Here is a 13,441-nt window from a genome sequence, read left to right on the forward strand (position 1 = left end):
TCCGCGACGAATGGCTTGCCCGACACCTCGGCCAAGAAAAGCCGAAGTCCATGGCAGCCCTTACAACACTAATGACCCGCTTCTGCGCGGGCGAGGATAGCTGGCTAGCCCGTAGCGGTAACAGTACCAGTGACCCCGACACTTCCAAAGCCCGAAATGCCAACGGAAGGCCCCGACGCAACAAACATAAGCGTCGGAGAAACAATGATGTCCAGAGAAAATAACAGTCAATGCCAGATTCAGTGGCTCCAAATCCGGTCAACGGAAGAAGCCATTCAAATGAAACAAAGACGGTTCATCAAGCCTGGACCAAATACTTGATCGACCTTGCCAGATCCACGGCACTCCTAATAAGCCTACCAACCATACCAAAAGAAGTTGTTGGGTCTTCAAATAGGTCGGCAAGTTAAATGCCGAACATAAGGAGAAAGGGTCGCCCAGTGAGGATGACGACGAGGAACCTCGCGCACCAAAAATAGGGGGTCAGAAGAAATTTCCCCCCGAAGTCAAAATGGTGGACATAATATATGTCACCCATATCCCCAAGAGGGAGCGCAAGCGGGCGCTAAGGGACGTCTATGCGATAGAGCCAGTCGCCCCAAAATTCAACCCATGGTCAGCCTGTCTGATCACCTTCGATCACAGGGACCATCCGACCAGTATCCGTCACGGAGGTTCAACCGCATTAGTCCTTGATCCAATCATCAATGGATTCCACCTTACGCGAGTCCTCATGGACGGCGGCAGCAGCCTTAACCTGCTCTACCAGGACACATTCCGCAAGATGGGTATTGATCCTTCAAGAATCAAGCCCACTAAAACTACCTTTAAATGAGTGATACCCGGTGTAGAGGCCCGCTGCACGGGCTCAATCACATTGGAAGTGGTCTCCGGCTCGCCGGACAACTTCTGCAGCGAAGACTTGATCTTCGATATCGTCCCCTTCCGCAGTGGCTACCACGCACTGCTCGGATGAACCGCGTTCGCTCGTTTCAATGCAGCCCCGCACTACGCCTATCTCAAACTCAAGATGCCTGGACCACACGGTGTTATAATAATGAATGGAAACACGGAACGCTCCCTCCGCATTGAGGAGCATACCGCGGCCCTAGCAGTGGAAGTATAGGATGGCCTAATCAAGCCAGCTATTACATCGGCGGCCAAGTCCTCGGATACTGTCAAACGAGTCCGGACTACCCCACCGTTCAATAGTCCAGCTCGTTAGGAGCTCGATTAGAAATTCGGCCTCCATCTCATCCCCTACCAAATTGTGGCATACACACCATGTGTACATAATTACGCACTGAAAATACCATGGGAAAGGATGGAGGCATAATGAGGACAACGTCTGCAATACGGCTAGACCCTATCAAGACACTCACATTTCGTTTTTCTTTTCTTTTTTCCAGGTTCCTTACAACCCAAACCACCCTTTCGCCGATGCCAAAGCCTCTTTCTGTGGCCTATTATGAAAACACCAGTCGATGTTCCTCTCGAAGGACAATATACCAAGGAGAAAAGAAGCATAGACGCTTGCCAGAGTACCTAAAGGATCTTTAAAGATCACGTCGTCCGCTTTCAGGACGCGTGCACAGCTTCCCCTTTGTTCGGCATGTAAAATAGCCTTGCTGCTTATTGCACTATTTGTATCAATACGTTTTGACATATCAATCAGACTACTATGGGAAACAGTTTTTGGCCCAAACCCACGTGGCGTTGGCTTATCTCTCAACATATGTTTCCCTGTTTTTGTCCGATTGTCATGTACACCTTGGTATGACCTAATCACCAGGGGCTTTATTAAGCCGTGTACATCTTTTAAATATTAAAACAAAGTCCGAACACTTTAATAGTGCAATTCGGCATCCCGAATATAGCATTATATGCATTGGCTCTGAATCATGTCTTTGGTCAATAGTTGGGTTGCCCGGCTCCTGTGCTTGCTACCTTACGTTCCGTCTGATCGGAACTACTACGATTGTGTTTCTGGTTCACCCGGACAAACACCTCAGTAGAGAAAGCCAAAAACTGACTATCATGATGTGGCGGGAGCTGGTCAGCTATTCGGTGACTAAGTATAAATCTTTAGCGATTTTTCCCGCATTATGCGATAGGCTGGTCTCCACCCGGCCGGGCATTCACAACACCTGAGTTCGGATAATCGAACAACTCTAGGGGCTGCGCCCGCACTCCCATTATAAAACTCCTATGTCTAAGTGAGGGCGATAAAGCCGTATAGTCCGATTGCCTGGTTCGCCGTGCTAACACCTCCTTCACGGACCAGTACGTTGGGTCAAGTGTGTTTAAGTGTTATCCCGAACACCACCATACTACCAACGTGGGGGCTGAAGCCGACGACTGGCCAACTCTCAGATATCATAAACAACCGCACAAGAGGAGATATTTTAAAGTAAAATAAGCAACATATCATACATAAGCCTTATTTCATGACAGAGGATTGGACAACATAGATACATTCATTCAAAAATAATGTCCTTCGAACATTGGCCTTCTATAATGCGGGATCCTTTCAGGACATCATCAAAGTACCGCTCCGGCGTGCAGTGTTCTTTGCCAGCGGGCGGTCCCTCGGTTGCAAGCTTGACGGCGTCCATCTTCACACATTGCACCTTGACATGTGCAAAGGCCATCCGCGCACCTTCAATATAGATCGACCGCTTCACGACATCAAGCCGAGGGCAGGCGCTGACCAGCCACTTGACGAGACCGAAGTAGCTACTGGGCATGGGTTCGGCGGGCCAAAGATGGATTATCAAATCCCTCATGGCCAATTCAACCACCTTGTGCAGTTCAGTCCATTGCTTCAGCTGATCACTGAGGGGCACATGATGCTCTGGCGTAAGGTACTGCGACCAGAACAGCTTCTCCGTTGAGCTCCCCTCTTCGGCCCGGAAGAACTCCGTGGCATCAGCAACACTTCGGGGTAGGTCCGCAAACACTCCTGGAGAACTCCAAATCTGGGTTAGAAAGATATACCTTTTCTTCACAAATTTGCTCTGCATGTTAGAGGCCTTACCTGCCGCAATTTGCTTTGCCTATGGCATCCTTGAGCTCTTGCTGGACTTCCTCCACCCGTGATTCATGTTTAAGGCAGGAGGCTCGTTCCTCCTCCACCTCCTTCTTGGCCTCGGCCAGCTCACTCTTGAGGGCCTCAACCTCAGATGTGTCAGCTGCAAACATAATTATGAAACTAATTGAGATACTACATCATAGCTGGTATCATTTTAGACGTGCTTCGGTATCACATACCTTGCTTTTCTTCTAACTTCCGCCTTAGCTCGGATGGTTCAGCGGCATGGGCAGCTGATGCCTGTTTTGCAGCCTGTTTGTTCAAACAGATATGTATGTTAACCTCCTGCATGAGTTATTAGATCCTCTGTTTGGTTCTTCTTTCCGAACACCGAACAGAGTCTCGGGGGCTACTATCTATACACAAACATTCTTTTATACAGCTAAAAAGACACTGTAAGGAACATACCTCAAAGCCTCTTAAAAGGCTAGTGTAGGCTTCGCTCAATCCGCTTTTCATGGACTGAACCTTTTCAATCACCATACCCATAAGGGTACGATGTTCTTCCACAATGGTGGCGCTCTAAAGCGCTCTCACCAGAGTGTCTGGCGCCTCCGCATTGACAGAGGACGCTAGTGTTGTAGGCGCACCCCTTCTCGCAAGGAGGGTAGCTCATCCATCTCCGGAACCGTGTGGGTTTCCGGGGCGACATTTGGTTGGGGGACAAACTGGACATGGCCCCATCTCCAGTCTCCATGGGGGTTGGTTCCCCATGTTCTCGGTAGCCGAGGTGTCACCCTTCGGCACCGTCTTGGCAGCCTCCGGTACCTCTCCCTATTCCGAAAGGGTCCTTTGGGATGACACCTCGGTGTTGTCCGCTGCAGGGCGGAGGAAGCTGGTGGAGGCGAATTGCTCTCCATCATGTTCAGACCTAGCGAATTCCCAGTAGAGGAAGATCACTGGGGGAGGACATGAACCGGACTGCAGTATGCAATTTAAGCGTGCTATAACTATAAGCTAGAAAAGTCAAATATATATATATATATATATATATATTCTTTGTAATTTGAGCATGCAGTGCGGAAGTGTTATCAGAATAGACCGGCTGTAATGCTACACAGGAGAACTGCTTCATTTTCTGGTGGTCCGCCCGCGTATTCTGTGTGGAATCGGGTGTTGCGGGATGATTTAATTTGTTTATGGATGTCAGTTGACCTTTATTCTTTGTAATTTATAGGAAAAATGACTAAAATCTTGGTAAATCGAGGGATTTGGCGGGCGAGTTTTTCTCTGTTCGTTCGTGTTCATGTCGGAATCGACTCTTTGGCGCTGGGATGTTGTTTGTTAGTTGGAATTGTTTGATATCGTTTGTTTAATCGCACCTTTTACTCTAGAAATTGTGTAATTTTTAAGAGTTAGTTTCCAGTTCCCGCGAATTTGGTTGTGTGGACGGGTGAGCTTCGTCCGCTCCTCTGTTCTTGTTGATTTTCTGGATTTTGCGCCTCGATGTGTTTTTGAATCTTGTAATTACTATCACTGTTGGTTTTAATTCATTGTATTGCGGGTATAATTCTCATTCTTTGATTTGTAATTTTTAAATAAAAGCCGATGTTGTTCGTCCAGTTTGCCGTGTGTTCGATGTAGTTTTTTGCGGGGTATTTTTTGATAGTTTAGTTGTTGGACAATTGTTAGGTGAATTATGTAAGTGCAAATGAATTGGCACCTCTGTTAGTCTACGACATATCTGTATTTCTACTGCTTTAATTTTATTGTTGTTGTTCTAGCATACGCTATAGTGCACTGCATTTTCGTTAGCAGTGTACTTCGTTTTAGCTGTATTACAGTGGTGATGGCAGCTTATGAGATTTCTCTTTTCTTAAACTCCATTCTATGTTTTAGAGGACTGCATAATATGTACTTTCGTACTGCATTAGCAGTATGGTTATTCTTCTATTGTGCTATTAGAATAGATGGTCCATTATATGCTTTTGTTAGCTGAATAGTTATTATGACAATTTTTTTGAACTGAATACTATGAGATTTCTTTTGAACATCATATGTTAACTGCAAAGTTTCGACCATTCGCATTGCATTGTTACTGTTCAAATGACTGCTTTTTTATATTTAGGACCAACTATGTGTTTGAGAGAACTGCATTACTACCAGCAACAACTTGTCTAAAAATGGGTGATAAAATGATGCAGATGAGGTTGCATACTTTAAATAGGCACCGTTCAAAGTGTCTGGTGGACATAATTTTAAAAGCATACAACATTAGCAAAGCATTAGAAATATGCCATCGACGGCTTGCTTCATATTTAGATTGCCTACAGTGCAAATATTGTGAACTTCAGGGAGTCTTCTTCTTTGTAGAAAAACAGCATGGCCACTTCTCCGACCTCAAAGCCATTCTGGAAGACAAATTCTTTCCAACCAGTAGTTATGTTGATGCATTCTTCAGAGTCGATGTGGTAGTCAGCTTGCATGTCTCCATACTCATTCTTGTGTTCTATCTCCAAAGTAACCTTCCCTGAACTCGGAGCAGGAAATTTTACCATGGATGGCAGTTTCTGCAATGTGGAAAGTGTGGAAAAAGAATGTTTATAAGTAAATAACAATGTATGAACATATATATACCCATTTTTTTATACTTAGGATGATCTGTTTTATGTTGTGTTAAATATGTACATATATACGACTACTATTTTTTATAAAAGTAGTTGCAATGTATGAACAAACTTATATACGGAATTGACCTCTAGTTTTACTAGGATATATATATTATACTGTAACATGTTTGTACTGCAAGGTCGTTTACAGTGTAATTTGCTAGCATGTTAAGAGAACTGTAATACTGATCTACTGACCCTCTTTTTTGTTCGTGTGTTGTGGTACTGAAGAAAAATAGGTGGAAGCATCTAGTCTTAATAGCTAACAAATCTGAACAACAATACAAATTATGTTTTGTATTTTTGTTGACAATACTAAACAAATTGATTGAACTATATATTCAGATGTGGATTTGCAGGTAGATTATGTCCAAAATTGTGAGGGGAAAAACATACCCAACTTTCCTGTAGATCTGCGGGTGTGAGGCGATGAATAAATGGCGGGTGAAACCCCCTGTTGGGTATCATCAGGCACCCGAGCATGTTCCGCCACTCGGTGTTGGTGAGCTCTAGACCTTCTGCGTACATGCATGTGTCCGCTACTGGTGCCATCCTTGCCGAACACCCGCACTTACAGTCCATGGCGGGTTCAGTGGAATTCTAGAGAAGAGCTGGGGATGGAATGAACCCTAGATCTACGATTTGAAGAAAAAGAGGAACGGGGGAAGGAGTTGTGTTAGTTTGGAGCATGAATGGATACGTTTTTATGCAACCAATTGACCAACGGAAGTAATAAATGTTTGTGGTTGGTGTTAGGTGGCGGATTGGTTCTGATTCAGTGTCCACGAATGCATTTGAGTAGCAAGAGGACTGCTTACTTGAAAATAGAGAACTGCATTGTCATATCAAGATGAACCGCGGAATGCGTGGTTGGGCTTGCGTTTGTGTATGGTATGTTGGATTTTTAAAAAAAAAATCAGTGGCCTCTCTTTTTGTGTGCTGGGCCTGTGTTCGGGGAGTGAAGACGCATTGGGCCCAAGTCGGTTTGTGAGCACGGCTGGTTCCCGGTGCGTTGTGTGCGGCCTAATGTTTAGTCCCACCTCGCCCGCGGAAGGCACGCCCGACCTATTTATAAGCGCTGGCGAGGCAGCAGCATCGAACTCCTCTGGTTACTTGTTTGGGCGCTTATAGACGGCGCTCGCTGCTCTATGCTCTATGACCTGTGGGCCCATGTGCGCCCGGCCCCATGCATTGTGGCTCAGAACGACTAGCCTATGGTGCGCATGGACCTACTACGAGACTGGCTGGGGCCGGATGCACCTAGGTGGTCAATTTTTTTCTGCTTGTTTTTTTTCAATGTTAGGGTGTGCGCTGCTTAGCAAATCATCCATGCACTGCATTGATCAGTGTTCTGTACTGCATGTGCATGCATTCCGTACTACATGTACAGTTATCATTTTTTTGTTCTCATACTAGAGGCTGGGGCGCGCCCAAGGCGCGCTTCCTGTGTGATCCTGTGCGCACTTGCCTTGGTAGCAAAGTTGTGCACATGCTCCAACATGTAGGCGGTCTCCAAAAGAGAAGCAGAGTTCATCGGACCATCACAACACAGAATCGTCAAGTCATATATAGAAGGCAGGTCCTACTGATGACGTTATGCCTAGAGTCTGGTTAGTGAAGGAGAGGCGGCGCCCTTCCTTGCACTTGAAATGGAAGAAGCACATGTCACCCTCTTTTGATGTTGGCGTGATGGCGAAACCATGACATTTCGTCATGATGTGGTGGCCCTCTTGTCGGTTCCAAGCATGTAGCGACTGTCGCAGCTCACGGTTCCGTCTCCGAGATTGAGTGGCAGTGTGTCATCATCTTCGTGATGTATTTCTGCAGCTTGTCCTCAGTGTACTCCATGTGAAAGTACTGTGAAGACAAAGAGTAACAGTTAGTTCATGACAAGACTTCTTCTCAAACATTACAGGTTAGAACTTGTGTAGTATTTGCTCAGCTAGAACATATGCAGTAACAAAATATTATGCAAAAGAGAGTTCAATGAATGTCAGTGAGCATAACAAGTTATTAGAGTGAGAAAGAATGGCGGCGAAAGAAAATCAGCATTGTAGATAGACATAGAAAACCAAATTTGTCATTTTCACATAGACAATGGGCATGGCAGTAAAGCACCAGCATTGGTGTTGAAAAATTAAAGTGAAAAGTGCAGATATTCCGTGACAATCAATCAACATTTTTATTTGAGAAAAAATGATAAGAAGTGACACTCTACAATACGAAGATATAACTTGCTACATGATGAAGTTAGTAAACGTTAGCTTTATGAAGAGCAGGCTATGATTTTGAACATACCATGCATTGCCCTGGTTTGGCAAATGTCTTGCTGATGGTGCAGACATAGTATTTGATCTTTGGCCTCTTCTTCCATAGCTAATGTAGAAGTCTCACCTACAAAATAAAGCAGATGAAAGATACATTAATGTCAAGAAAACATCCTACATTATGGGACGGAGGGAGTAATAAATACTTCTGACATGTTTACTTCAGTATAGTGGATCCTACTTATCCAATGACCCATATATCTCAAATAGTATTAGCTTAAAATCTCATGTAATAGTGAACATCCAACATATTCTCCAAAGTTACAGAATATAATAGGTTCAGAGAGACAGAGACTATGTCCATGATGATGACCAAAAAACTTCAGGTCAACATCCAAACATACATAATTATAGCTGGAAGATAATTACAAAGAAGATTTTCATTGGCAAACATAGCAAGCAAATTATCCACCGAATGCTTCATTGCATGTTATCTGCTGATCACATAAGAAACAACATGAAACAGGGAGTGCCATGTGGCAGGTGTTGTTTCTCGGCTTTATGTTTTGACCTCACATTGATTGGTGCTTGACACTGTACTTCCTGTATTATAATCATCATGTTTGTGTATTTCGAAGTCTCTGGTGTGTAGATCATGTAATCCTTGCAAGGAAAGATAAATAATTGCAATATCTGCAATTAAAAAAGGATTTGGCAAGAAGGGAATAGGTTTCTATAGAAGGATAAGAGAAAGCTTCCATGACAAGTGGGATCTCACCATTACAGTTGATACAGAAGTTGATACAGAAGGATGGCTGAGCATAATATTTCTCTGGATCCTCGTCCCTAAACCTATTGGAAATTTTTTACATCACCATATATTAAGATCAAGGGCTTATGGATTAAAGAACAATGGATAACACATAAATAAAGCAGGAAGTGCTTTTAAAAATGTGAGTTTTGATATGCAATAAATATTCAGCCTAATAGTTGAGGACATAAAGACTAGTTTACTGAAAAATTCATCACTGGGACATATGTAATAACGAACCTCAAATGCAGAATGGAAAGCACCATAAAATTAACTACCCGGAGACAAGTTATTCATGGATGTCTGGTTCATTTCTTGTGAGCAACATAACTATTCTTAGGGCATCGCTGTTAGAATGAAAGGCATAGAGAAATGAAAATTTACAACATAAAATTCAGAAAACTCTTGTGGGCAACATAACTATTCTCTAGTCATCGATGCGATAACTAATAACATTATGTTTTGATCTAAGAGGACTTTACAAATGCAGCAGTAACATATATTCTCAACTTTCTCAAAATGTAAAAAGGGGAAGAAAGCAAAAATGAATAAACAATAACAAATAACATTGCAATGATACAAATTGGTTGACACTTGTTCTTCAGCTTAGACAATCTTGAGCTAAGACATCTTTTACATATTGAAATGCATGCTACATGCTCATCTGTAGATCCTTTGGTCTAGACATGTCCAAGATTAAGAACCAAACAAGGAAACTAAGCAACTTAATTGCTTTTTACATTGTCTCTAGCATGGTTTGAGGAACATAAACATGTACTCCCTCTGTAAACTAATATAAGAGTGTTTAGATAACTAAAATAGTAATCTAAACGCTCTTATATTAGTTTATGGAGGGAGTAGTCAAGTAATGCACCAGATAGAAATAAATCTCAGCAAGTCTACTTCCCTTCCTACCTTCGAACCTAGCATTGCCAACTGTTATTTGATTTTGAATAAAAGGCAGCATACTTGTTGTTGCTGTCGTTGGCCAGTTGTTGGTTTGCTACCACCAGCTTGTAACTACCACCTCTGCGTATCCGAGCCTCGATGGCAGGTCACATGATAGTAGTACCAAGAGTAGAACTGAAAATAAATAACTCAAATAAAATGAAAGCCACAGATCAAGATCTCTCTTCCATTAACACTAAATCATATTGCATTTTTTCAGCCCAACAAGTTTTTGTAACTGTACACCACATACTTTTGGACCATATTTTCTTTCTACTATTGTCTATCACAAATGAAAAGAAATACCACATACTTGCATTTCTTAAAAATATACGTGGGCTCCAATAATCATATAATTACACATATCTAGCAGACTTGTAAGAAAATTAGTGCATCATGCTATTTATAGTAAAAGAGGAGATGCACTTGTATAGTGCCAAGAATAAAACATGCATTGTTCTAATATACCTAGCCGAGCCTTCTTCATCAGACATGTCTCATCCTTCATAATTTCATATCTGGCATCTCATCCTCACCTACATCTAAGGTCTCCAAGATCCCATAGTATCCTTAATCAAGCTATTTTGTGGTGGACAACAGAAATCTGAAGATTAGATTCAGAGTGAGAGACGCAAGAGATGTGTAGATGCATGGAGTGTTTGTAGTCATTACTTACTGCTACTTAAATGTTGATCCAATGAGATTTATACTCCCACGAAGTGCGTCCGAACGCGTTGGTCTGGACGTTTTACAGGAGGGCGTTGGAGATGCACTAATAAGTTGAAGAGATGTTTCTGGCCACACTCATATTTCAAACGCAAAAGTAGCTAGTGTGTTGCACGCTTCTACTCTACCGACTCCTTTGATTCATAGAAAAATTATTTTAAAACATTGTAGGATTTAGATCCTTAATTTGTTTTTCCTACGGTTGATATTTGATTCACAGCATTGTAATCCTTAACAAACAAATCATCAAATTAATTGAGAAGTAAAAAGAGAAAGGTCTGGAACATATTATTTTTATTAGCTCATGACTTCAGCAATGACTCCGGCACCATCAGTCCCCCCTCCTTCCCTGAGCGCAAATCTTAGCCCTGCAGAGCACATAACAGTCAGATGAAGTTCTTCTCTGCTACTATAAAGCGATTCAGATGACAACGTTTGAATCAATGTAGGCGTACCTGGTTCGAGTGGAACAGGCAACATCAACTCGACGATTGCAGTTACGTTGTCACCAGGCATAACCATCTTCACGTCCGGAGGCAACTCGATTTTCCCACGGATGTCAGCTGTCCTGAAGTAGAACTGTGGGCTGTAGTTTGAGAAGAAGGCAGTGTGGCGACCACCTTCATCCTTCACAAGGACGTAAATTTCCACCTCAGACTTTTTGTAGGTCTTTACTACCAGGTTTGCACACCACCTGAAATAGTAGGAAATGCCAGCCAGTGAAAACCAATAAAAAATGCAGTACTATTGGAAAAGGCACCAGATAGAGACAGTGTCACAAATATGCAAGACCAAAATGAATCAAAAGTATGCAGCAACAGATAAAAAAATGAGAAGGGCAGTGTAAAACAACTGAAGTACAATGCACAAACTGAGATTTTGAACCTGTCAAGGTAAGCTGTTGTTAATCAACCTTGTAAAATTTTTTAGTGAACTGAAGTTTAGCCACTTAGATTCTGATTTTTGGGTCTGTAATAAGGTGTTCAGGGAACTGTTTTACCCCCTGTTTAGATTTAGAGTCTGTTTTAGACTTTGTTGTTGTGGTACTCGTATGGCTTCACTTTCTTCATTGAAATATGGAGCCGGGGGGAGGCCCCTGATTTTCAAAAAAAGCTGTAGCTACTTTATTTTTGGATGCAACTCTTTATTAGTGAATACCTGCAATAACAATAGAAATTCAGTTTTTTCTGTGCAAGCAGAAAGTGCTACATAGTTGGTAGTCAAGTATTAGCAGCAATCGCTTAAATAATTCAATATAAACATGTGTTAATCTCAGATCATTAACATTTTGTCTACTTTACAACATGAAGTGGTATCTAACTTTCAAGGCAAAACTTACTTGGGAAGGCTTTATCCATGCAACTAACCTGCACATATACCTGCATAATAGAATAAGCGCATTCATTAGTACAAAAGAATTGGTGTTGTAATTTTCTTAATTCTTGCACCCTCATGAATTCAAACAAACATGTACAGAGTAGAAGATGATATATGATCATAGCCTCCTTGTTGTTTCTCTGTAGATAACTGAATTTTATCAGTTAAGTTCATTTCCTCTTAAAGCGTACAACATAGCTCAATTGATTTCAAATCCATCTTTATACAGCGGCACATAACAATCTTTCTCAGAATCTCTATGAACAAAAAGAAGAACGAACTGAACAATCTCGCTTGAAATCTCATACAAGAAAAAGGTACGGTAAACCTGTCTTTGCTGTTTCTTTGCACATAACTGAATTTCAAACGGCACAAACAGGTTCAGTTCATCTCGTTTTAAAGCATATAGCACAGCAAAATTTATTTCAAATCTATGTTTGTACACTCGCACACAACAATTTTCCTCACAATCTCTAAGAAGAAGAAGAAGAAGGACGAACTCAACAAGCTTGCTTGAAATCTCATACAAGAAAAAGCACAATAAACTGAAGCAGCAAGGAAAAGCGTTGAAAACCGAACCTCAACAGAAAGATGATCCTCTGAGCAGATGAAACAGCAAGGCAAATCTGTGAGCTGGGGTCGATTAGTGCGATTTTTGAAAAGAAGATAAACAAATGTAACGTGTCACAGTGAGGGAACATAAGATCAAACAGTTCATGAGCGTGAATGAAATGACACAGGCACGAACCAAAAATCGACACAGAAACATCCATATCCATGGATACGCATCAGTAGACCACAAACCATACCATGGTGACGATGACAAGCGCAGAATTCAGAGACAAACAAGATCAGCGATCCATGAAGAACTACAACTCTGACATTCAACCAACAACCACCTGCAACGACAGAACATCCACGACCACTAAGCACAGCAGCAATAGATCCGAAAAAGAGAAGAATATGTCCAGGTAAGGGAGGGGCAATCTCACCTTCATGGTGGTCTACAGAAGCACTACAGTGTCGTCAGCCAGTTCATCGCAAAACATTGAGAGGACGGATGAGAAGGCGTGCGTGACAGCGAGGGTTGAGGCGAGGATGCAGGGACTGACCACCTCACGTGATGATGGACGGCGACATGAAGCCAGTGGGAGATGACCGTCTCTGCGCTCATGCTCCTGCCAACAACGATGACACGGTGGACCAGCGCTGCCGCTCGAGCTCCTCCTGGGTCGAGCTGGGAGAGAGAGAGAGCACAGGGCGGCCGCACTCGACGTCGTCCGAGATGAAGAGGAAGAGGCGCTGAGGCAGTTGGACGCTGAGGTGGGAGGAGAGGCGCTGACGACCACGCGCAGGAGCAGCAGAGGCGGCCGCTGCAGGATTTGGGGAGGGGGGAGAAAATTTGGGGCGTGAGCGAGGCGGCGGCGGCAACCCTTGCCGATGTGAAGGAAAAACGAGAGAGATTGGAGAGGAAAGGAGAGGTCGCGTGCATCTGGAGAGAAGGGGAGCGACGACTTGACCGACTCACATAGCAACCAATCCCGAGCCGTGTTCGGTTTTTTCTCTCTTCTTATCGCTGTGGTCCTCTGCCTACGTGGACAGAGCGAGCGAG

The 13,441-nt window shown here is 43.0% G+C and overlaps 1 protein-coding gene and 1 long non-coding RNA gene across 2 annotated transcripts; both read right to left on the reverse strand.

Moving 5' to 3' along the window:
• Positions 1–7,202: 7,202 nt before the first annotated feature.
• On the reverse strand, positions 7,203–8,105 carry LOC125553638. The gene is made up of 2 exons (XR_007304130.1): positions 7,999–8,105; positions 7,203–7,557 (listed from the first exon to the last, which is right to left on the reverse strand). It is a non-coding gene; the product is annotated as an uncharacterized LOC125553638 (long non-coding RNA).
• A 2,644-nt stretch (positions 8,106–10,749) lies between these two features.
• LOC125554641 (elongation factor Tu, mitochondrial-like) lies at positions 10,750–12,731 on the reverse strand. Its single transcript, XM_048718135.1, has 5 exons — positions 12,578–12,731; positions 12,409–12,484; positions 11,820–11,831; positions 10,908–11,146; positions 10,750–10,820 (listed from the first exon to the last, which is right to left on the reverse strand). Exons 1-5 carry the CDS (start codon positions 12,606–12,608, stop codon positions 10,750–10,752), a joined length of 429 nt encoding a protein of 142 aa, XP_048574092.1. The 5' UTR covers positions 12,609–12,731.
• Between the last annotated feature and the right edge of the window lie 710 nt (positions 12,732–13,441).

Source organism: Triticum urartu, chromosome 4, assembly GCF_003073215.2.
Source record: "Triticum urartu cultivar G1812 chromosome 4, Tu2.1, whole genome shotgun sequence".
NCBI classification, from domain to species: Eukaryota; Viridiplantae; Streptophyta; class Magnoliopsida; order Poales; family Poaceae; genus Triticum; species Triticum urartu.

Coding starts and splice junctions, on each gene's coding strand:
- LOC125554641 (XM_048718135.1), bottom strand. CDS start 12,608: ATGGATATGGATGTTTCTGTGTCGATTTTTG. Junction 12,485..12,577: donor TGTTTCTGTGTCGATTTTTG/GTTCGTGCCTGT, acceptor TCTTCTTTTCAA/AAATCGCACTAATCGACCCC. Junction 10,821..10,907: donor GCCTGTTCCACTCGAACCAG/GTACGCCTACAT, acceptor TGTGCTCTGCAG/GGCTAAGATTTGCGCTCAGG.